At 38.8% G+C, this 26438-nt stretch overlaps 1 protein-coding gene across 5 annotated transcripts in view; it reads right to left on the minus strand.

Annotated features, from left to right (window-relative positions):
- Positions 1–25598, minus strand: part of ZMAT3 (zinc finger matrin-type 3) — a 29180-nt gene extending 3582 nt beyond the window's left edge. For 2 of the 5 annotated variants that reach the window (XM_007180906.2, XM_007180905.2), the window contains exons 1-6: positions 25458–25508; positions 25193–25282; positions 21605–21931; positions 5130–5249; positions 1866–2032; positions 1647–1747 (exon numbers count right to left, since the gene is read on the minus strand). In XM_007180906.2, the coding sequence (XP_007180968.1) occupies positions 1647–1747; positions 1866–2032; positions 5130–5249; positions 21605–21874 (658 nt within the window). In that variant the 5' untranslated portion in view covers positions 21875–21931; positions 25193–25282; positions 25458–25508. Of the gene's footprint in view, positions 1–1646; positions 1748–1865; positions 2033–5129; positions 5250–21604; positions 21932–23921; positions 24009–24233; positions 24256–25192; positions 25283–25457 lie in introns of those variants that run through there. The other 3 variants (XM_057545401.1, XM_007180904.2, XM_057545402.1) reach the window with 3 other exon arrangements.
- Between the last annotated feature and the right edge of the window lie 840 nt (positions 25599–26438).

Genomic DNA, 26438 nt, shown 5'->3' on the forward strand with positions numbered 1-26438 from the left:
TTATATCAAAATCTGTATAATTATGCTAATTCTTTAATCCAAAAATTCTACTTCTAAGAATTATACTAAGAAAATGTTGAGAATTTTTGCATAGAGATTTATGAGCAAGGACATTTATTTCATCAGAGTTTATAAAAGCTTTTTTGGGAGGGTGAGGGGAAAGGAAAGATCCAAAAATATAACTCGAAAAATCATGGTAATGAATACAATGAAAAACTATACAGTCACTAAAAACAATGTTATAGAAAACTCTTTAGTAACAATATTTGATTATAATATGCTATTAAGTAAAATAAGAGTATCACAAAATATGATTACATTTCCATTTTCCAGAAGTAACATACACAAAGAATTGGAATGACGTATACAAAAATAGTGGAATTATTGATAATTTTTTTCTTTACGTAACTGACTTCTTGAGTTGGACCATTAGCTCAATAATTTTCTGCTTCTCCTTTCTACTATAATAATAAACATTTAAGGCTTTTCTCAAAATGTTACTTTAACTGCATGCTACAAATATTGATGTATTTTTATTACTATCTGGGTCTAAGAATTCTCCATCACCAGTATGATTTCTTCTTTGGCCCATGAGTTATTTAGAAATGTTTAAAAACTTCCAAACACATAAAAATTTTGTTTGCTTTTTTATATTTTTATTATTGACATCTCATTTAATTGTACTCTGATCAGAGAACATAAGTCTAAACCACCTTCTATCCTAAAGTTTTTTTAATCTAATATTAAGATAGCTATCTGAGCTTCCTTCATTTCAGCTGAATATTTTTTACCTAATCTTAAAATCTTTGTCTTTTAACTGGGACTTTAGTAAGTTTACATTTATTGCAATTACTGATATATGTTTAGATTTTCATTAATCTTATTATATTGTGCTTTCTATATGTCCCTTTTTTCTATGCTTCTCTTGCCTTTCCAACTAGCTTTTTGTTGTTGTTGTTTGTTTTACTGTTCACATGAGTGACCTCTGCTCATATGCGTATGCACTGGAGGCTGGGGTAGGGAAAGGATGAGGGACTGCTCAGTCCTACTCTCCCTACTGAAGGTAATCAGAAAATGCAGTAAATATTCCTATAAACTAGTAATTCTGAACTGAAGGTATATATCAGAATCACTGCTGAAGCATTTTCAAAACACACATATGTCTGAGTACCACTCTAAATTTACTGATTGAAAATCTCTAAGTCATAGTTCAGCCATGTGTATTTTATAAAAACTCCCCAGATAATCTGAGTCACTATCCTGGTTAAACACCACTGCTATAATTTTTATTTTCCCCAATAAATGGGGATTTAATATGGTGCAACTTTAAACCAAATAGCCCATTTTTATAATGCATTTAAATGTCTCAGCTGACAAATACCAAAAGAAACATAAAGGTACTGTGATAAGAGACCTTAAAACATAGACTTGGTTTAAAATCAAAATAAATAATACACTAAATAGGAAATAAATAAATAAATAAATAAGACCTGAAATAAACACCAGCTTGAAAAACCACTAGACCAATTCCACAAAACAACAGCTAACCCCAAATTCTCAGGACTATCTATTACCATTAAAGGAAATAAAAATAGAGAAGACCATTTGCAGAACGTAGTGAAGGTATGTGGAAATCCACAGAATACCTGAATTATTCTGTACTGCATACATATTTCTCCTATTAGGCATCATCTTATATTCATTCCCTTCTTTCCGGGTCCGCCGTTGACCAACCTCTGAGGATTCTCTGGAGAAGAGAAATTTTAAAAGAGTGAGACTTCTAAACAAGGATCCCTTTCAACACTTTTCTCTCTAGAGACATTCTCACATAACACGCTGGCCTAAGAGAAAACAGCAATACCTACGAGAATGAGTTACTCTGAGCTTCCGCCAGCCGCAGCCTCTTGGCATGATTCTTCCCTTGATAGTGAGCCTGGGCCACAGCCGGAGAACTGAAGGAGGCATCACAGAGCTTACAGTAATCATTCTCTGTGGCCAGAATCACTCTGCCTCCTGGCTTAAAGGAGCTCATCTGACAGCAAAGATACGAGAAACAAGGTTTTAAAATGTGCAGTTTCTTCTCTTCTTCTCCTCAAAGTTCCTTCCTTCTAAGAGTTGAAAAATAACCGAACGTTATGGCATGACCACGAACACTCAGCTTTATAAGGACAGGAAATAATTCATTCCAGAAAGAAAAAGAAAAAAGAAAAAAGAAAAAATGGCTGGGAGACAATCATTGTTTTGCATTACAATCACCTGTGTACCAAACTGATGAATGCCTCATTGCTATCTCGATTGAAGAAATTTTAGAAAAGAAGTTTAAAAACCCAATATGGAAGATTTAGGGCAGTACAGGTAAGGCCTAAAATCACATTACCAGAAAGAACGAAGTCCTCCCAGAATCCATCAACAAGTATTTACTGAATGCCTACTGTTTATAGGGCTTGCTACCTAATGCAAAAGTGATATACAGACATGCATTTAAAAAATGAGCCCCTGTCCTCAGAGTCTATAAATTAGCTACAGATATAATATAATTAGGGGGGAAATAACCAGCAGATCCAGACAATTGTATTCAGGTTGGGAAACAGTGAGTTAAGGGAAACCTAACACAGTGCCTGGAAAATAGTATGAACTCAGTAAGTATTGCTGGGTTAACAAAACATGACACATTAGATTTTGGCTAAAGAAGAATAAAATATACAATAAAGAATCTGGAAAGCGTATCATATCAGGACCAGCTGAAGGAAATAGCACTGTTTCACCTGGAAGGGAAGATTTTTCTGGGGACAGGATAACTGTTTTCAAAAATCACAAAGGGCTATGCTATGAAAGAAGCCTAAGGCTGTTTGCCCAGGAGGGTGAAGCCAGCTGAAAACAGTCCCTAACAGGAAGCAGCTGTCCATTTTTAGAGCAGCCTTCAGGTATTAGCATTGTGACAACTACTCAGCCTGAAGATCTCTCTGGGTATTTTCCTGTCCTCTGATTCTGTTTTTAACATATCTCATTTTCCCCACAAATTCATGAGGACAGAGGAACAGCTGATATTGCTATCCACACTGTAAGTACTGAAAAACTGACACTCAGAAAAGTAAAATTATACCATGGTGTTTAGGAGTAAAGGTCTAAGGTCAAGAGAAATCATTGCTCCACACTTTATAAAATTTGTAACACGATAGACAAGTTACTTAGTTTACCTGGGCTTTTAATAAACTTCCGGGTGAAACCAATGCTGCTGGCCCATGGATCATACTTTGAGAAATAAGGTCAATACCTCTGAGTTGTTGCCAGCATTAAATGAAGTCAGGACCCAGGCCAAGAATGAGGCAAGGGAGGCACTTGCCATGGGCACACAATTTAAGGGAGCATCAAAAACCTCAGCAATCAGCATTAAAAATACTTAATGGGGGGCTTCCCTTGTGGCACAGCAGTTAAGAATCTGTCTGCCACTGCAGGGGACACGGGTTCGAGCCCTAGTCCGGGAAGATCACACATGCCGAGGAGCAGCTAAGCCTGAGTGCCACAACTACTGAGCCTGTGCTCTAGAGCCCACGAGCCACAACTACTGAGCCCACGAGCCACAGCTACTGAAGCCCACGTGCCTAGAGCCTGTGCTCCACAACGAGAGGCCACCGCAATGAGAAGCCTGCACACCGCAACGAAGAGTAGCCCCTGCTCACCCCAACTAGAGAAAGCCCGCGTGCGGCAACAAAGACCCAAAATAAATAAATAGAAATAAAAATAAATAAATAAATAGAATACAAAAAAATACTTAATGGAATATTTTTACCAATCAAACTTACTGCAAAAAAAACAATGAGGAACAAAATATCAAAATTTTTAAAAAAAGACAGGATCAGCAACAGTGCCATGTCAAGCCACATTGCTGCTTAAGGCAAAAGGAAAATTAATAATACTTATCCTGTCTTTAAGTTTTTGACATTTTGTTCACCATTGACTTTTTCACGTTAATTTTGAATTTTTAAAATATCACATTATTTATCTTGATTACTGAGTATTTTGGCTCCCTCTTAAATTCTGTGCCTAAGTCAACTGCATCCCTCATCTCACCCTAGGCCCAGCTCTGAATGAAGTAATGCATGAAAAGCGCTTAGCAGAGTACCTGGCATAGTAAGTACTCAATTAAAGTGATTATTATTTATTATTATTTATGACCTATAGAAAAATAATACTTCAAAGACAGAGTAGCATCCATATTTCAGAGGCTATTAAAGTACAAGAATATCTTGCCTCAAAGCACCTGATCTATCTCCTAAAGAGTGAAAGGAACTTGGCTCTCAAGTGTGTGTCATGATACCAAAGTCCAGAAAGAGTTTATACAGGCTCTCTGCATAGAGGTAAGAAAAGGGCAGCCTCAAGAAACTGATCTTGCTGGAAGGCAAAATATAAAGTCAATGGGATTAACTGCAATAGAGATATAAATGTTTAAAAATCTCTCATTCAGGGCTTCGCCTAGACATTCAGAGCCATTTAACCCAGAATTTTGAGAAATGCATAGAGAAAGACTCATGAAATAATTTTGTTTCATCATTTCATGCACCATAACCAAAGCCAATGAGAAATCTTGGGATTCATGGATTTTTGCATGCATTAAATCCAGCACCACGGAGTTCAAGGAGTTAAAAGCACTAAGTAGGACCTTTTAGGAATATTTGCTCAACGGTACCTTGATGGGCACATAGACAACAAATTTTATCCATGACCATCTGTGCATAAGACAGCTCCCACCGGGCTTCCCTGGTGGCGCAGTGATTAAGAATCCGCCTGCCAATGCAGGGGACACGGGTTCGAGCCCTGGTCTGGGAAGATCCCACATGCCGCGGAGCAGCTGGGCCCGTGGCCACAAGTACTGAGCCTGCGCATCTGGAGCCTGTGCTCCGCAGCAAGAGAGGCCGCGACAGTGAGAGGCCCGCGCACCGCAATGAAGAGTGGCCCCCACTTGCCACAACTGGAGAAAGCCCTCGCACAGAAACGAAGACCCAACACAGCCATAAATAAATAAATAAATAAATAAATAAATTAAAAATTAAAAAAAAAAAAAAAAAGTTAAAAAAATTAAAAAAAAAAAAAAAAAAAAGACAGCTCCCACCTTGACACACGTGTCTCACCTGCGGAGGGACTGGAACAGCTGGAGTAGCCACAGGTTCCACTGCGTTGCTCATTCTGGCAGGAGGAGGACAGCTGTTTGCTGCATAGTAATTTCGGAGTTTCTTACCATGATTTTTACCCTAGATGTAAAATGAAATGAGAAATCACTGTGAGGAAAATTTGTCAAATTGAGTTCATGTATTCACTGAAAAATAAATAAATAAATAAATTTTATTCTTTCAGAGATATGCAACAGTGGGATAAACAGACCACTAGCTAGATTTGATTATTACACCTTAAAGCAGAAGAGTCTACTCTTTGATTCTAACAGAATGATTTTTTTTAACATCTTTATTGAAGTATAATTGCTTTACAATGGTGTGTTAGTTTCTGCTTTATAACAAAGTGAATCAGTTATACATATACATATGTTCCCATATCTCTTCCCTCTTGCATCTCCCTCCCTCCCACCCTCCCTATCCCACCCCTCTAGGTGGTCACAAAGCACCGAGCTGATCTCCCTGTGCTATGTGGCTGCTTCCCACTAGCTATCTATTTTACATTTGGTAGTGTATATATGTCCATGATACTCTCTCACCCTGTCACATCTCACCCCTCCCCCTCCCCATATCCTCAAGTCCATTCTTTAGTAGGTCTGTGTCTTTATTCCCATCTTGCCACTAGGTTCTTCATGCTCTTTTTTTTTTTTTCCCTTAGATTCCATATATATGTGTTAGCATACTGTATTTAACAGAATGATTAAATTTATCTGGGAACGATAAGAGAACAAAGCCAAAAGACATTAATTTCCTATATATTTCTGGAAAAGCACCACACTTTCCAGATATGTGTCCTCTCCCAACTTGTTGCCATTCATATGCCACCGCCTAAATATGAATTTTATGACACTCTGATCTAATCTACTTTATAAGTCAGTAATGAAATGGATAATCCAATTACTTTTACAAAAATAGCACTTACAGAGCATCTTTTTACTTACAAAGAACTCTCATATGCATTAGCTCATTTGCCACTCACAAAAATCCTGTAAGAGGAATTTGTTAATGTTATCCACATATGACAGCTGAGAAACTGCAATCCAGAGAGTGTGGGGAACTTGCCCCCAACACCTTCAGGAGGCCTAGCAATGGGGCCGGAGCTTGAGGCAGGCCTTCTGAATCCAAAGCAAGGCCCTTTTTCAGTACAGCATGATGGCTTCAGGATACACTGTGAACCTCTATTAAAATGGCTTTCTCCCTCATCATGTTTCATTTAATTTATTATTCACAAGTTTATGGCTGAGCTGATACAAACTGGTGGGAAGGGTCAGTGGTCTAAAAGCATTCTAAATGAGGGTAAAACCATATATTATTCTTTAAACTGCACTGTAAAATCCAAACCTGTAGACAAATATTTATTCACCATCTACTACATGCTAAGCCCTAGAAATAAATAGGACTAGCATATGGTCTAGAGGAGGAGACAGATATGTAAGCAGTTAAAGGAATGAGCTAAGTTCCACTTTTTGGCCACTGGAATGCTGTAAAGGTGCTTTTACCGTGGTCACAGTGATCTCCAGGAGTCAAATACAACAGTCACGTCTGTGCCGTCATTATGCTCTAACTCTAAGAAGCACCATACTATTCATACTCCCTCCTTTTCTATTGTCTTCTATGACTACCTCTTACCTCCCTACCTCTCATTCTCTAAATGCTGCAGCGTCCAATGAACTACCCTCAGCCCTCTTTTATCTCCATCTATACGCAAACTCTAGGTTGTTTTACCCAGTCTCACAGCTTTAAAACATAATCAATAAGTTGGTGACTCCCAAAATTACCTATCTCCATCCCTGTTATGGGCTGATTGCTTGTGTCCCTCCAAAATTCCTATTTTGAAATCTAATCCCAATGGGATGGTATCTGGAGGTGGGACCTTTGGGAGGTAATTGGGTCATGAGGGTAAAGCCTAATTAGTGCCCTTTAAAGAAGAGGCCAGAGAGCTCCCCGGCCCTCTTTCCACCATGTAAGGATATAAGGAGATATCCTTACATATAAGGATATAATAAGGCTGTCTGCAATCTGGAAGAGGACTTCGCCAGAACCCACGCATGCTAGCTCTCCGATCTCAGACTTCCAGCCTTTAGAACTGTGAGAAATAAATGTTTGTTGTTTAAGCCACCCAGTCTATGTAATTTTATAGCAGCCCCAACAGACTAAGACAATCCCTGACCTTCAGAGCCGTATACCCAACTGCCTTCGTGCGATCCACACATTGCATTCTTTTGTTTTTTTTAAGTATTTGTTTTTATTTATTTATTTATTTGTGACTGTGTTGGGTCTTCGTTTCTGTGTGAGGGCTTTCTCTAGTTGCGGCAAGCGGGGGCCACTCTTCATCGCGGTGCGCGGGCCTCTCACTATCATGACCTCTCTTGTTGCGGAGCACAGACTCCAGACGCACAGACTCAGTAATTGTGGCTCACGGGCCCAGCTGCTCCGCGGCACGTGGGATCTTCCCAGACCAGGGCTCGAACCCGTGTCCCCTGCATTGGCAGGCAGATTCTCAACCACTGCGCCACCAGGGAAGCCCCACACATTGCATTCTTAAGAGGCGTATCCAAATTAAAACATCTAAAACATAAATTTGGGTTCCCTCCCTACCACAGAACTTTCTCATCAGTGCCACCACCACTATTCATCCACATGTCAGTAAACGGCACTACAGTCCACCCAGTTACTCAAGAAAAGCCGAGGGGTCCTTTTCTTGAGTCCATCTCTCCTTAAAGCCAACACATGCAATCCATCGGCAAGTCTTGTCAGCCTACCTCCAAAATATATTTCCTAAGTCATTCCATTTCTTTCCATGGACACTCAAATGCCACCGTAATCCAAGCTACCAACTTTTTTCACTTGTAGTGGGCAGCACCTCCCAATGGTCTCTGCTCTACACTCTCATCCCCCTAGCATTCTCCTCATATAAGCCATACTGACAACTCTAGACATAAATCACATCTTGTCACCTCTCACTTAAAATCTTCCAATGGCCTCCCACTACACATAAACTAAAATCCACAACTCTTACCTGTAGGTCCTATTTGATCTGGTCCTGTCTCTTCTCGGATTTGATTTCACACAGCACCCCTTCCTCCTCATCACGTTCCTGCCTCACGGCCCGTCATGCTGTTCCTTAAACATGCCAAACACATGGACTCTAGGGCCTTTGTACTCGCTATTCCTTCTGCTTAGAATGTTCTTCTTTCCAATTTCTGCATGGCTGGCTCCTTCTTATCTTTCAGGTCCCAACTCAAACAGCATCTCACTCAACCTGAGGTGTCACCCCCATCGCCCAAACCCCACTCCCCACACACACTCTCCGTCACACCGCCACACTGTCTGCTTTCACTTTATCATAGTGCTACTCATCACTATCCAAAATAATGTTTGCTTATATTTGTCTCTTTCCTACCCTCTGGAATGTAGACTCCTTGAAAATAAGGGCCTTGTCTGTCTTGTATAGCCCCAATTTCTAGAACAGTTTCTAACATATAGCAGGCAATCAATAAATACTTGTTGGATAAATGAATCACTATTATAGTGGAGATAAGGAACAAACTGCTAGGAGAACACAGAGAAGGAATGGCTTACTTCTGCCTGAGTGTGTCAGGGAAAGCTTCCCTGAAAAGGGGACATGTGAGTTATCTTTTAAAATAAGCAAGTTTACTAGGCAGGTAAGGAGTGAGGGGAAAGAAAATTGGGAAAGAGGAAATAGTGTAAGCAAAGGCCCAGTCTGCTGGAGAGATGGTCTTCAGGATGCTTTGGAAAAGAGGTAGGAGTTGATATACACAGGGAGCTAATTATTCATGGCTTTGTCCATGATACAGAACTCAGACTTCAGAGGCAGTAGGGGGCCCTCTGAACGACTTTAAGCAAAGCAGTTACATGACTGGACTGCATTTGATAAAGACCATGGGAAATGTGAAGACAGAGAAGAGAGCCAAAGACAAAGCCCTAGGATGATACAATATAGTGCAGTAGAGAATGAGGATCCAGAAAAATGAGATTGAGAATGCCTGGTTTATGAAGTAAAATGAAAACTCAGAGAAGTGTGGCATTATGGAAGTCTAGAACAAGGTGTTTCAAAAGAAGAGTCTAGGTATATACATTATTAACCCAGGAACTTTTACTTCCAGATATCACAAAACAGAAACACACATATAAGGAGGTACCTATAATAAATGTTCCCAGAAGGATGGTTTGTAACCACTGAAAAGTGGAAACAACTTAAGTGTCCAACTACAGGATAATGGATAAACTGTTCATACAATGTAACACTTACTACAGGATAATGGATAAACTGTTCATACAATGTAACACTATACTGTAGTGAAAATACACGTCCTCTGCCATGCGTGTCAACATAAATGATTCTCTTAACAAAATGCTGAATAAAAAGAACATGTTGGAAAAGAAGATATGTAAGAATAATCACTTTAATCTGGGGGTTAAAATATGAAAACCACTACATTTTTTATAGGAAGATACATATGTAGCAAAAGTACAAAAAAGTGGGGGGCGGGGACAATAAATACCAACTTAGTATAGTGGCTACATCTGGGAGCATAGGAGCAGCTACTGTTGGGAAAGGACACAGCTTCAGTTGAATTGATAATTTTCACTCTTGAAGCTAGATGGCAGATACACATGTTCATTATATTATTTTAAATACTTTTTATGTCTGAGGGGCTTCAAAATGATTTTAAAACACCAATAACAAAAAAAGGAGTGGTTCACCAGGTCAGGACAGAAGTAATACTTGGATTTGAAAAGACACAGGTCAAGAATAACTTTGGTAAGAACCACTTCAGTAGAGTAGCAGGGGATGAAAGGTCATATGAAGTGGCTTAGAGAGAGAATGGGAGATGTGAAAATGGAGACAACCAATATAGGCAGCTATATAGAAGAGTTCTACCATGACAGGGAGCAGAGAAATAGGGTACAGAGTTAGAAGGGGAAATGGGTCAACAGAAGATTTTCTTTAAGATGGCTTAGGCTTGTTTGCATGACAACAGGAGGAAGTCAAGAAAAACAAAAGAACAGATGATACAGGAGCTACAGCATAGCTATAGAAGCATAGCCCATAAAAAGGCAGAAGAAGATGAGGTGCACAGGACTACGGGAGGGATCAACTTCAGATAGTGTCAAGCATTTTATTTCCAAAGCAGTATCCACAGTAGTATTCGAGCAGATATTGCACCCATACATAACGATAATAATGGCAATTAACAATTTTGAGCACTTATGTGACAGGCAGTATTATAAACACTTCATAAATATTATCTCATTTAACCTTCACAAAATCCCTATCAAGTAGGTATAATTATTATCCCTATTTTACATATGAGGAAACTAAGTTCAGAGAGTTAAAAATTTGCCCAAGAGCTTTCAGATAGCTAGGTAGAGCCTGCCCAGATTTGCATTTCTACATATATCCTCTATGAACAATATAGAACAATAAGAAAAACAAATAAAACTGCACAAAAACCATGTCCTCCATACAACTAGAAGCCACAGAATGCCCAGACTCCAAAATAACTGTAAGTGAAAAAGAAAAAACATCAAATCCCAGGGAGTAATCACTCATGCTCCTGCCATAAGCCTTCACAGTAAGCAAGAGCAGTCCAACAAAAACTGAAGGACAGAGAAAAGAGGGAGCTAGCAGCAGGCCTAAAATTGCTTTATAACCACTACCAGAAAAAGTAAATCCCTTAATTTTATAAATACTAAAACATGATCCAGTCACTGACTGCTGGAGAGGGACTTAAATGTACACATGATCTGAAGTGGGTATCTTCAAAGTGGCTTCTAGGGTAGAAAAAAGGCAAAAAGGAAGGGAGAGGCACCCTTTGGCAACTGGCAGGTGAAGGGGAAAAGAAGCAAAACAGGAAAAGTTAGCGTCCTTCAGGCCAAAACAGAACAAAGCAAAAATCAGAGGACATGCAAACACTCTCCTGACCACTGTAAAAAAAAAAAAACTCACAAATTATTAAAGAACTGGACTTTGATACAGTGATAGAAGAGGTTGCCATTGAATTAAGAATCTCATAAACTACCCAAAATCCACATAATGAATAGACAAAAACAAATCAATTCTATACAAAGTTACTACCAAAAAAATCAATATATCTCAGCAAATGAACCACCCCTCAAAAAAAAAAAAAAAACAGAAGAAAACAACACTCGAAACCGAATTAAATATAGTATTCAAACAAAACTTTGAGGATATAAAAAATCACCTTGAATCAGGAATTCAAAATGTACAAAGAAAAACGGGCAAAATGTAATGAGAAATGAAAAGAAGGAAAATTAAACTCAGGAAAGAAAAATATAATTATGTCAAAAATGCGGAGTAAATACAAGTGTCAAAGAAGAATAGACTCAAATGAAAATGTAATAAGAGGCATTGAAGAAAGACAGAAAAGCAGTCAAGAAAATAAAAATGATACAAAGAAAAAATTTTAATGGGTCAGAGAGGAAGCAATGGAAGTGAAGACAAGTAAAGAAGGAATAACTTATGTAAAACTGGAGTCCCTGAAGAAGAAAAGCAAAACAATCAAACAGAACTAATATTTGAGGGACTTCCCTGGCGGTCCAGTAGTTAAGACTCCGCACTTCCAGTGCCGGGGGTGCAGGTTTAATCCCTTTGTGGTGAACTGAGGTCCCACATGCCACTCAGCATGGCCAAAAAAAAAAAAAGAAAAACTAGTATTTGAAACTATAATTGTCCAAAATTGTCTAAAATTGTCCAAAAGTAAATGAAGATCTGAATCTACATACTGAAAAGGCATACCAGGTATCTGAACAATCAAATCTGGGGTAGATCTTTTAAAAGGTATGAGACTTCAAAGAAAAAGAAAAAAGTCCTCAAGCTCTCCAGGCAAAAAGATCAAATAACTTACAAAGGCAAAAGAATTAGAATGGCATCCACAATATGCAAAACAAGACAATAATGGAGCAGCATTTTTAAAGAAATAAAGTGTGAAACAAGGATTTTATGTCCAGCCAACTTTTCCTGTATCAAGTGTCAAGACTATAGAAAAACATTTTTAAATATATAAGACCTTAGGAATTCAATACTTAAAAGTCACTCTTGAGAAATCTATTAGAGCTTCATTTAACAAAGAAATGACTGGGAAAACTTCAGCAAAAGGGCTGATGGTAAGTATTTTCATATGTCTCATTGTATCAAAGACTAAATAAAAGGTGAAGATGAGGGTGAAAGATCAATGTTCAAATATTATACATTATGATACAATGGAAATAAGGCAAAAAAAATGGGAAGAAAAAGGAAAGAGGAAAGTAGAATAAGCTATTGATTCTGCAATAGGCAACTGTTGGGATACCATTAAAAACTGACAAACCAGACAGTAAAACATTAAATAACCAAACAGGCTGGTAAAATCATTTTAAATAGTATAAACAATAAGAGAATGAAAATGGACTACAAAGGATGGTATGGTGTGACACTTTTCTAAATATACCTTTATGTATGATTCTGACTTTTAGAACTATGTTAACATTTTACAGACTTAGAAAAAGAATCAAAGCCAACAAGAATTGGGGAAGACCCAAAATGAAATACATACAAACAGAAATAAGCCTAACTATATGAAAAAATAAATAACATAACCACACTGAAGGCGGAGTGAAGAAAAAAACTATTCACATATTCACATAGTCTCAAAGTATCTCCCCCATGATACTTATTAAGCACAAAAAGAAAAATAGTAACTTTACAAAGGACAAACCTAGCAGGTAGCACCTTTATAAACTAAGTAACTTTGTAAAACAGTACTTTAACTACACACTGTAATGCTAAAGACAAAAAGAACAATGCACAAATATTTCCTTCTCATTAGTAGGCTTGTTTTTCAAAAGGACATAGATTATCAATCCCTGAACGACTTTATGTGTACTGTGAGTGAGTGTGTGTCTGTGTTGTGAATAATGAAAGTCCAGGTTTCTCACTATCAAAGAAAGGAGTTAAACATTAAGATAAGATAAGATAAGATGGAAAGCTGGAATGAACATTGTCATGTTGTATTGAAATTTTAAGCATCAGCCTGAACTCAGTTTTCAATACGTGTACATATAGATAAATACAAATGTATGTATACATACATATATATTACTAGCTCTGTCATGAGAAGATCTAGAAGCAATGACACTCCAGTACCAAAGGGCACACCTAACACTTAGATTTTGGTTTCTACATACCATTCTCCAATAAAAGAAACCTCCTTGAAGAAATGGTTGGCATGGGGAAGGTACAACAAAATCCTGGAATATTTTGTATTGTCAGAAAGTAAGGAGCTGTGCAAAAAATTATGGAGACATATCAAAAGAACATAAGCAGCAGCCTGAAGGGACACACACTGGTCAAATGTGAGACAGTTAAAACATCAAAATAAATTATAGTAAGTGTTTATATCCCTGGAATAAAATAATAATCCATAGTGATATTAATTAATTAATTAATTAATTAAGAAGAAAAAAGTCCTTCTTTAAAGTAAAATTCTAACTATAAATGTAGAAAGAATGATTAAAACAGAAAAATCACCATTCGGCAAACACCACGGTAATAATCGTTGCAGGGAAGAATCATCAATAGATGCTAAAATCACTGAGTAAAAATATAATGAGAAATATTCACGTAGCCTCAAAGTATCCCCCATATGATACTTATTAAACATGAGAAGAAAAATAATAACTTTACAAAGGGGAACCCTGGCAGGCACCACATTAACCAGTGATCAAAGTTAACAGCACCAGTGATGCAAAATATTCACATCATGTCCTTCCCAATATGAGGAACTGGGAAGGACACAACCTTGGTTCTGTGGTATTCCTGTCCAAAAAACCTGAATTTAATCATGAGAAAACAACAAACAAACCCAAATTGGGACATTCTACAAAACAACTCTTCAAAAATTGCAAGATGGTAAAAAGCATAGAAAAACTTAAGCCAACCAGATTAAAGAACACATAACAACTACATGCAAAATTTTATCCTGGATTGGATCCTGGAATCAGAAAAAGTACATTAGTAGACAATTGGTGAAATGTAAACAGTCTGTGGATTAGATAATATTGTTGTTATCAGTGTTGATTTCCTGATTTTGCTAATTGCACTGCAGTTACATAAAATATTAAATTTGGAGAATCTGATGAGGTGCATGTAGAAATTTTTTAGAAGCGTTTTGTAAGTTAAAAGTTACTCAAATTAAAAAGTTAATAAAATAAAGTAAAACTTGCCCAAAGCCACAAGTAAATGCCAGAGCTGGGAACACTCTTGTTCCAGACCCCATACCAACATGCTCCACTGCACCTTAGAACAACTAAACACAATTAAAGACTAACTCAGGTACCAGGAACTGTCCTAAATGTCTTAAACATACTAACTTGCAGGTATTATAAGTATCATCATTATCATCATCATCTTCATGAGGCATAGAGAAATGAGGAAATATTTCCAATATCATACATCTAGTAAGTAGTAAGACTACAACTTGAACACTAGTCTAACCCCAAAGTCCATGATTTCATGTTCTTAACTAATATCCTATAAAACAGATGCTAGAAAAGAAAATAATAAGAAATCAAGAGATCCTTAAAAATTAAAGATATGATTGTCAAAATAAAAAAAAATTCAACATAGCATTAGAATTTAAGAATATCTCTCAGAAATTAAAGAAATAAGAGAGAAGAGATAAGAAGTATGAAGAATCAATCCAGCTAATCCAAGATAGAGCTAACAGAATTACTGGGGAAAAAAAAGAGAGAGAGAAAATATAGAGAAGAATATTATCAAGGAAGTAATACCAAAGAAAATTCCCCAGAGTTCAAGAGAAACAGGAGTATGCAAACTGAAAGGATCCACTAGTGCTGACAGGGACAAATGAATAAAGACCCAGACCTAGACACATCCATCATTGTGAAATTTCAGATACCAAGGATAAAAAGGAAAGCCTAAAAACTTCCAGAAAAAAAAAAACCTCCAAATTAAAGTGGGTCACCCACAAGAGAATAAGAATCTGAATAAGATTTCTCTTCAGCAACACTAGGAAGACAAAAAAACAAAACAAATCAAAACAATACACACACATACACAAACACAAAAAAATGCAGTATAGCCTTTAACATTCTTAGGAAAATAATTTTCAGCCTGGAACTGAACTGTCAAATATGAAGATATAATACAGACATTTTTAGAAACACAAAGGCTCAGAAAAATTTATTTCCCATTCATTACTCCATCACTTTTTTATTTTATTTTTTTGATGTGGACCATTTTTAAAGTCTTTATTGAACTTGTTACAGTATTGTTTCTGTTTCATGTTTTGGTTTTTTGGCTGCAAGGCATGTGGGATCTTAGCTCCCTGACCAGGGATCAAACCCGCACCCCCTGCATTGGAAGGTGAAGTCTTAACCAGTGGACCTCCAGGGAAGTCCCTCCCTCACTTTAAAGAGAGAGATGTGTTGTAATATAAATTTATATTTATCCTTTCTTCCTTCAAGTAAGGTGAAGATGTACTCCAACAAACAAGATTAAAAAAAAAAAAGAAAACATGTATATTTAGAAATAGTAGCCTAAGCCATAGAGTAATGAAGAGAAGTTCAAAATTAACAGCTGTGCAGCAAAGCCAGAGGGCAACCAGTTGAGACTGGAGCAAGAAGATAGAGGGATCTGGAAGGCGGGGCGGGGGTGGGGGGCAGTGAAGATCCCGCACAATAGACAGAGTGATCAAGAGTTGGAGGGGAAAATGAGGATATGATAAAAATACATTATGTAAGAAAAAGAAAGGAGAAAAGAAAAGCAATGAAAAACTATAGGGAATACAAAAATCTACAAAATGAAGTCATGATCCAAATGTAAAATATCTAGTCCAAATTATAACAGGAAATCAGTGGGTTTCATGAAGATAAGTGAAATGGACTGTAAACAATAAACAGAAAGATTAAGAAACTAGTAGATTTTTTTAAGGCATAAGATTCTTCTCTGTATATATATATATATATTTTTTTTTAAATGATATTCTTGTCTGCTTACATTCTTTTTTTATTTATGTATGTATGTATGGCTGTGTTGGGTCTTTGTTTCTGTGCGAGGGCTTTCTCCAGTTGTGGCAAGCAGGGGCCACTCTTCATCGCGGTGTGTGGGCCTCTCACCATCGCGGCCTCTCGTTGCCGCGCACAGGCTCCAGATGCGCAGGCTCAGCAATTGTGGCTCACGGGCCGAGCTGCTCCGCGGCACGTGGGAGCCTCCCAGACCAGGGCCCGAACCCGTGTCCTCTGCACCGGCAGGCAGATTCTCAACCACTGCGCCACCAGGGAAGCCCCTCTGTATATTTTTTTAAAGTGTGAGAAACTCAAAGAAAAACAAAAAGCTATTTCAAAGTTATAATCCACATATGAAGCAAACTAAAATGGACATGATTTTGAGTAACTGGTGACTTAAAAGAAAGGGCTACCCATCTGAACACCTCTTTTAAGTAGCATGGAATCATGACATTGGAAACAAAGAGAAAGAAACAGCTTTGCAGTGAATATTTCCCTACTGTTAATAATGCAAAAGCTGAATATCAATTTTCAGCAGTCGGAATCAACCTGCACATATGAAGCATGGGAAACTTAATTTGATTATAGAATAAACAAAAATGTGATAAACCTTGATAGAGTCAAAATAAAACTACAGCCAACCCAAGATGGGAGGTAGAAAGAAGAATGGAGAAGAAAGAAAAGGTAGGGGATGGATAAGGAAGGGAGAACAGGTGATTACTGCTTTTCATTACAAGTACTTTGTTCTATAGGCATTATTTTGCGAAAAATATCTTTTAATGTTTTAAGGAGAAAGCTGTTACCAGTGCAAATGCTACAAAGAGGTCAAGTGAGAAAGAGCTAGATTTGGCCTATTAAATCACGGATGATCTTGAAAAGACCATTTCTCTAGAATATTGGAATGGAAACCAGAGTACGGTGGGCTGGGAAATGAATGGGAAATGAAGACCTGAAGAGGACAAGTATACCCAGCAGAACTCTAAGGACAGGAGAGAAGAAAAGAAAGGTTGCTAACAAGAAGAATTAAAAAGAAAGGGAAGGTTGTTGTTGCTATTTTTATTTACATGGGGAAAAAACCTGAGCATGTTTTTAATTTGACTAAGGTAAAGAAGAGATGACAGGTGATGAAATCCAGAGTACAGGATGAGGAATCAGCCTTGTACAGAAGAAGGGATATCTATTCTTCTGAAATACAAAGAAATGAGGTAGGGATGGATTCAGTTTGGGAGGCAGAAAGGTGGTGAAATCCAGCTAACAGGATCACGAAGAGCTTCTATCCACGAATGAAGTGTATTTTGACCATTCTCAGTACACTGCAAGTTCCTATGAAAAACAATCAGATGGGAAATTTTTGAAAACATAAAAATTAGCTGAAATTAGAGATTATGCTATCCAAAGCTGGGTGATCAATGTGAAAATGTATGTGCCAAAATCAGTACTTTAAATTTGGGGATAACATCAGTTGCATTCTCTTTATTATGAATTAAGATCACTACCTTCAGTATTACAATTCTAGAGCTACTTTTTCCCCGTGTTCTATCTCTCTTTCTTTCTTTTTTTTTTTTTTATTTTTTGGCTGCATTGGGTCATCGTTGCTGTGCGCGGGCTTTCTCTAGTTGTGGCGAGCGGGGGCTACTCTTCATTGAGGTGTGCGGGCTTCTCATTGCGGTGGCTTGTCTTTGTTGCAGAACACAGGCTCTAGGCACGCGGGCTTCAGTAGTTGTGGCACGTGGGCTCAGCAGTTGTGACTTGTGGGCTCTAGAGCACAGGCTCAGTAGTTGTGGCACACGGGCTTAGCTGCTCCACAGCAATGTGGGATCTTCCAGGACCAGGGCTCGAACCTGTGTCCCCTGCATTGGCAGGCGGATTCCTAACTACTGCACCACCAGGGAAGTCCCTGTCTCTCTTTCAAATTAACCTGATTACTATGATAGGTTATTATTTGGCTACTAAATATTACAAATAGAAATCTATGTTTATGACAGATTTTAAAAATTTACCTTGAGTAACTAGTTCTTTTTCAAAAGAGTACAGGAATTAACAGAAAAAAAAATGGTTGACTTTATTCTAAAATGTAGATGCTTTAGCAAAATTTATCCATGCTTTTTGCTTTCTAAATTTCTGTTAATGACCTTCCATCCTAAAGTGGTTCTTCCTCTGGGCATTTATGCTGCTGAAACAGTGTTATGTTACTCCATGCCAGGCTTACCCTAAGTAATCTGAAGCCTGCAGACAAATTTTAATAAAATGAAGACATGTTTTTCCTCCAAAGATTTTACTTTAAATTATAACTAAAGCCATAATTTTGAGACCACAAAAATATGTACCCTCATTAAAAATAAAACAACAGCTAAGGGTATCTTGAAGCAAGCTGACTGGGTTAAAAAGTCCTGGGAATAAAACTAAATCTGTGATGACCACTGATACGCATGGGTCATTGCTAAGGCAGCCCCAACTTAAGAACACAAGGATGGCAGGGAAAGATCGCAGTGAGCTTAAAGGGAAGTATTTATTGAGTGGTTTCCATTGTGTGTCCTGGATTACTGGAACATGATATGGTCAGACTCTAGTGTAACACCACTCAAACCAGACTAGAGGTTGTTTACAATACCCTGGGCAATTTGAAACTCTGAGATTTCAACAATGGCATCAACTAACTAAAATATTTTGAGTAATGTAATCAACTGTGATTTATTACCTCACATGAATGTGTTTCTAGCTTATAAATAAGCTACCACTGACCCCTTTTATCTCACACATAATTGAAATAATGAATTTGTAGTCTTGGTATCACTCTGTATTAAAAATTACAAAGCAAGTTTTTAGAGTCGAAATAAAACTTTACTCCCACCATCTCATCAGCCATTAGCTTTATTAGTCTACAATCATTGCCATTCTGCCTATTTCTGGTTCGCAATAAGACTTACTCATTAGTCTTACTCTTGTCTTTAGCAGCCTTTTAAAATCACAGCCTATTCATGTACCCTTGGTGTAGTCTTTGATGCATCTTTCAGGCCAACATTTCTATGCTTTCCTTCTATGTTGGTTCACCCACCTCTAGGTTGTGTTCATGTTCTGATTGTTTATTATTCTGATTTACTCTTTGATCCACACTCTCTCATCCTGACATTTCTATCTCGTTGAAATCCAGATTTCACGTCTAAATTAGCTTTCGTCTATGCTATCCTAATGAAATTGCTCTGTACTTGTATACATCAACTACTTTGCTTTGTTTCTCTGCAGAAAACTTCTTCTTCTTTAAGAATTACCAGTGACATTGGTTTCATTAAAATCTTTGCTTCTAAGCTCTTAGGAACCGGCTTTTATTACACCCAAACTTTTCATTTTCCATTAGGTTCCACTCTCTTGATACCTGCTTGCTTCTTCTCTACTCTAACCCTCCTTAGTTTTTGACTGATTAAATTGTTTCTATGACAGTCTGTCCTTTTCCTCCAACTTTTCCACTTAAAAATTCTGATTATTGAGAAATTTATCTAAAACTTACTTCCATTTTCTTCTATTTTCTAATTTATATATTCACTGTATCACTGAGGGAGCTGAAATTAAGTATATATTACTCGTCAGCTAAGAAGTTCAGAGCGCACACACACACAAATGTAGAAGAAAAGAAAAAACCTAAATAAATGTTGATTCTCTTTCTTATCTAGTTTAAGTCTTAGAATCCAATGACCCTGCTCAAACTGAATTCTCTCTATGCATAACCAGAAGCATCCATCACTGTCTATAAAGTCACAAAGTGATATTAGGAGAAAAAAAGGCAGGAGGTGTATGCACAATCCACGCACACATATTAGAATTACACATTGCCCGAGAGTTTTCCCTCCTAAAAGTAAACAACTCTTCTGTAAAGAGTAATTATATGTTTGTATGACACACAAGTGGGTTTGCTCCCAAGTTAATGGTTTACTAGGGCCTTTACACAGCTAAAAATCAAAACTTTAGAACACAGGCTTGATTTTTCATAGTGAGTCGTAGGCCATAAAACCGAATATTCCACAGGAACAAATGAAGACAGAAACTAGCACTGTGTCTTGGATTTGAGATAGATCATCCATCCTAACAGACTCCAACTGAATGGCAAAACAAGCAAAGGAAGACCCTGTATAAGACCATCGTCGAGGGGAGTGGTAGACAGAGAGAATAAGAGTAGGGGTTGGGGAAAAGGAAAAAAATGTAAACTAAAACCAGAAGAGGCCTTTATGAACCAATAATGACACGTGCCAAGATTTGGGTGATAATCAACTCAACTTTTTGCACCAGAGGGCAAAACAAACGCAAACAATGGGAACTCCAGAGAAGTAACATATCATGTTTTCCCCTAAATCCCAGAGAAAACAATTCACCACCAAAATGTTTCTGATGTACAATCACAAAGTGACACAATTATCAGTCTTCAAGATCAAAACAAAACAAAAAAGACTTACACCCAGAGTAAATAAAAACTTTAAGTTGGAGAAAGTTATAGAGGCACAATAGAAGAAACATCTTTGTAACAGTCATCTTTCTACCATACTGTCTTATTATTTTAGATATTCATGCAGAGAATAGATAGTCAAATCAATGATGACCCAGAAGATACACTTTCATTCAATAGCTTGGCCTCAATTGCTTCTTTGAGCTCTTTTCTCAAAAAAAGGATATAATTTTATATACAGAAAACAATCTAGAATAAAAAGAAATACTGTACTCTTTCTAGCCGAAATTTAATTTTCCATTTGTTCTTAGGTAATAACATCCTTTAAAATTGTCCTTTCCACTAGTTATTCTACATGGAGGTAGAAGCTTTACATCTTAGAAATAAGTAACAGCTCATACTAAAGGCTAAAAGGAGTCAGAGTATGATTATTAAAAATGAAGAACAGGGCTCAATACTGCAATGTCATTTTATTCTCACTACAGAAAGATACCTGTGTTTTCCTTAGCAGTGACAGAGGCCAACAGGAAAAGCATAAGATTCATAGACAGAGAATACCCTGAACTGATACAAACTGTATTAGCTAGAAGAGAATATTTATAAAACGAATTCTTCTAAACAATTTTGACACTGGATTGAGTTTGGTACACCATGTTTCAAACAGCTGTTCTCCTTAGGATCACAGGTTCAAACGCGCATAGACGATTTACATTTAACAACTGGTAAGCAATCAAATGCCACACAGCTAAGTGTAGGAGGTTGAGAGAGACGCCATTCTATGAAAAGTGATGCTTTCTTTTAAAGTAGGAACATTGTGCTTTTAGCCAAACAAATACTTAGCCATCTTATAATTCCAGGCACAACTGGTCATTTCAGAGACAACTCTGAATTGGGAAGAGCCCTGAAATGTTCTCCCACTAAATGCCTGATTTTTCTTTTCTTCCCTTACCTGATAATGAGCCTGGGCTTGCTGTGCTGAGTTCAAGGTGACATTGCAGAGCTTGCAGTACAGGGGCTTACATAGCTCCTCCAGGGCAGTGTCTTGCTCCCCTCCCTTAGGTAACTCTTCTTCCCCTGCCAGAGGCAAGGAAGCCTCCTGCCCAAAAGGCTTCTGCGGCGGAATCGGCAAGGTTCCTGTAGACCTGGCGGCCACTGACATAGGAGGAGAGGATGAGGGCCGCTTAGGCAGAGGAAGCCCGGCGTGTTGCAAGAGGATCATTGGGTAGGAAAGACTTGGGCATAATCCAGTGGGTGACGAGAAGTCGGGTCTTCAGATCTGAATCAACAGCAAAAAAATACTTGAAAATGTGTCCTCTGCAATATGACGTGTAAATGACCACACCATCTGCCCCTTCCTCTACTTCTCCAAACCATCTTTAGGACTCCTTTCCTTTTACCTCATCCAGCAGACTGCCCCTGTGTGTTAATCCACACTGACACAGTGCTCTTCCACTGAGAACAGCTTTATAGATCTGGCTTGATTTTGCTTGGCACAGTTCCAAATGCAGTCCCTCTGGCCCAGGAACATTACTAACAGTATTGCATCCGTGGCTAATTAAATCTAAAAATCACATGGCTGAAATGGACATCAAAGGTCACCCAGTCCAGACCCCTTCCCTCAGGCACACTTAAACACTCCTGATGATAATAATGCATAGACAAAAAAAAAAAAAAAACACCACCAGCAAAGAACCTTAGCAAATATCTCCTTTCCGTGCAAACTAGTCTTTCTATCCAAATGATATCAAAAAGAATGAAATAAAGAGTGTCACTGCTCAGATTACTGCAAGCACTTCTAGAACTAGCTAAAATATCAAGGAACTCTGGGAAAAAATCTGAGTTACCATGTGACAAAAATAAATAAAAGTGTACCTTCTGATCAACTAGTAATATTTAAATAATTGAGCCAATGACTCCTCAGAGCAGAGGCTGCAAGCAGACAACCTATACGCCACATGCAGTCACAGATGTGCTCTGTTTGGAATATACAGTGTTTTGTTTTGCTTTCATTTTTAAATTGAATTAAAGTCAACATTTAAAAATCAAAAGATTTGTGGCTCCTCTTGATAAAAGGGTGATCTGGCAACACTTGGGCCATGGTCCTACATGGGCAATAATTAGCTAGTTAGTGCTGCGAGGCACTGTCCTGGGGGAGCCAAGCTTGCATTCTCTAGGCCACCTCAGTCCCCACTCAGCCTGCTGCCTATATTCATTACTTGCCTGCTCCCCGTAGGCTTGAGTTTAAGACCCCACCTCATATAGCCTTAGACAGTATTCATGAGTCCACTATAAAATCAGAGTATTTTCTCTCCCTCTAGAGGTAAATTACCTACATGAAATAGTGTATCAAGTAAATGTCCAATGGCGTACTGAATCACACTACCACAAGCCCCAATATAATTCTAGTTCCTCAGTCTTTCGACTACTTGCTTTCCCCTTCTTATTAAATAACTGACAGTCTCTATTCTGTTTCCCTCAGAAAACACCCAGTATGTTCCAATCCCACTTCAATTTTATCGATACGATTTCTCTGGCCTCCCACCCAGATGGCAACTTCTAACCCTGAGTATCTCAAAATGAACCACAGTATGCACTTTGAGGTCCCACGATTCTAATTAACCCAAATTAAAATCCTTATTTCAAAATCCTCTATTCTTTTCACTCTCAATACTATTAAAACCTCTTTTCTTGGTCAATAGAATATGGCTATTTTAAGCTGCTGAAATTTTCCATCTGCAATAGAAATGTGTACATTTTATGACAATAATAGATTTACTAAAATTAACCAAGAACATTTTGAAAAGTTAAGTCTCTCTTACCACATTTAATAAGTACATTCACATGGAAATTGCAACCAAGTAACAGCTTTTATACTAAATTCAGGGTCTTGGGGCAGCAAAGGACATCAGTGCAATGGGAAAATAATATAGTAAAGGACAAAGTACATAAATTATTAGTCATAGTACTTAACAATACTTCTCATTAAACATGATATTTAGAAAAACAACAATATTATTTTATTCTCAAGCAGAAGTATGCTGTCCATGTCTCTGAGAATATTTTTTTAAAAAGCAATACAGATTTAGAACATTTAAAAAGTCAGGGTCTCTATAACCATATTATTTCTCTCAATTAAATCAAAGACATTCAGAAAGCAAAGGCAGACATGGATATTTTGAAAAGGGAAACTAAGGAGACAAAGACCACTTTTTTTAAGTTCAACTACCTAATTATAATAATTCATAATATTAAAAAACTACACATACCACCTGTACAGAGACATACTGATACCAAAGTGCCAACGACAAGCTGCCAGTTCAGAAGAGAAATGGTGGAGGAGGGTGTCAAAACATCTGGATAAAGGAAATCAGCAATATAAACAGAAAATCAAATGCTACCAAATGCCTAGACATGTCTGGACTTGTTTTATGAAAGTTTACTCCCACTTGAGGAAATACCATCATGTGTCTCCCCCAGTGTTGTCTACAGGTTTCCATCAAAATAAAGGCCTGATAAAATCCCCTGAATTGAAGAAAAAATTCTCACCAAGTACAGACTTACCCATCATCGCATCTTACCTTTATAATGTTTAAAGAACAGCTAGATAGTCCAAAATTCTTTCTTGTAGTATTTAACAATCGAAACAATGTCAACTCCCCCCAAAAGCACCTGTGCATGACAATTACATCAGGTATTTCTATACTTGCAAAAAAAAAAAAAAAAAACTAGCGTAAAATAAAAATCTAAAAGAAATACTAAAACGAAGCCTTCAGTGAAAGCAGGAATGGTGGAATATAAAGAGACTCAAAGCACTTGCGACTCAGATCTGCTCAACTACCACATTAGATTAAAAGAAACTAACTTGATAGCTGATGTAAATAAAATATTCCTCGGATCATAAAAGCCATTCAATTTGATGCTTGAAGTGGCATAAATGAAGGAGTTATGGTGGTTAATATCCCGGTTTGGAAGGGGTTGAGGGGACAATAAAGAAAATCAAAGCCTCAGTGTACCCTATTTAAAGAAAACGAATGATCATATAGCATAGTTTTCATGATCGGACTGGGGCCTACTCTTCACTTACTGTATTAAAGACAACCACTTTCTCATTTGGAGAAATTTTCTTAGGAAAGGGAACACAATAAAGGAACAGGTTACTGGCACCTCAGTAAACTAGGGAAGTCTGTAATTGGGAATTCTGGAAACGAGGGAAAGACGGTGAGCATTATTCAAAGGTCATCAGAACGCAGCGAGAAGGAATGAGAGAGAGGAAAATAGAAAAATAATCAGTTGAGGTAAGGTATATCACATAAGGAAGACCCAAAAGAACGGAAGAATCTGGGGGGAGAAGAGGCCTTGGTGGATTGGCGAATGTTTTCTAGGCTCAGCTATGACGGTTCCTAATCCTAGGGAACCTTTCACGTTATTTTAATCAAAGCTACATATACTTCAGCATCGCCCACATATACCTTACATTCTTAAAATGTGCATGCATACACACGAGAGCGCACGCACATACATACACATACACACGCACCTCAATCCCGTAAGGATGCCATCACGAAAGATGGAATCCCCGGTCTCCCACGGGGCGGGGGCAAGCGCGAGGGCCAAGGCAGCTGCACGCCTAAAATGATCCAAACAGTACACGTGAAATGCTTATAAACAAACAGATAAATAAAAGCAGCGCAAGCCTGTCACGTGGAGGGCAGGTGGAACGACCGCACCGGAAAGGAACTCCTTGTCCCGTCGCTCCTGTGCTCTTCCTAAATGCCCCAAGGCTCGCGATCGCCCGCACTTACCGGAACCCCCGGAACGCGCCGGGAGTCTGGGCGCCGCGTCTGCTCGGGACGCCCGCCGCCGTCTGTCCTACGCACCCCGCTCGGCCCGGTTCAACTCCGGCTCCCTCCCCGCAACTTTCTCGCTGGTCCCGCCGAGCCCCCTCCGCAGCTAAAGGCTGACTGTCAAAAGTCAGTCCAACCGGACCCACAGGGAAACAGCTGCAGGAAGTGACTGCGGAACCGGGAGGCGGCGGAGGAGGAGACTGAAGGCGCCGGCCCGGCGTCGCCAGTGCGCATGTGCCTGGTGGAGCAGGCCCCGTGGCGGCGGCAACTACAGCGGCGGCAGAGGCTCCAGCCCCGGGCTGGTGGGGCGCGCGCCCGGCAGGTGCGGGGACTGTGAGCGCAGGGGCGCTGAGCAGGAGCGGCGAACCAAGGCACGAGTCAGAGGGGGGATGCACCACCGCGAGTCCTAAGACCTGTTCATCATATAACCTGGAAAGTTGATCCAGAGCAGAAACCTGGGCAGAGTTTTTGCAACTTTCATCTGCTGTCATTGAGATCCAAACCTTTTTCATTCCAGCCCCACCCTCAGTCCGCTGATTGCCGGCTAAGGCGGCAGAGTGGAGTGGCCAAAATATCCAGGATCTTTTAACCTGCTGCGACAGAACCTTTAAATTGCACCTTTCCCCAGGAAGGAGGAAGACTAGTGCGGCTGCCTACTCAGTGGTCTCCAATCACACAAGAAAACACGGAGGCAGAGGGAGAGAGAGAGAGAGACAGACACAGACAGGCAGACAGACTTCCCCTCTCCCCAGCATCAAAGTGGGCAAGGGATAGACAAGACCTTCTCTTGCGCGCGCGCGCACACACACACACACGCACGCACACACAGACGCGCGCGCGCACACACACACACACACCAGCCTCGCCTGCAAAACAGGAAAGGCTAGGAAGAGACTGGCTAAGGCCAAAATGTCACATCCTCTCATAGTCAACCTCCAC

Source organism: Balaenoptera acutorostrata, chromosome 4 (assembly GCF_949987535.1).
Source record: "Balaenoptera acutorostrata chromosome 4, mBalAcu1.1, whole genome shotgun sequence".
Classification (NCBI taxonomy): Eukaryota; Metazoa; Chordata; class Mammalia; order Artiodactyla; family Balaenopteridae; genus Balaenoptera; species Balaenoptera acutorostrata.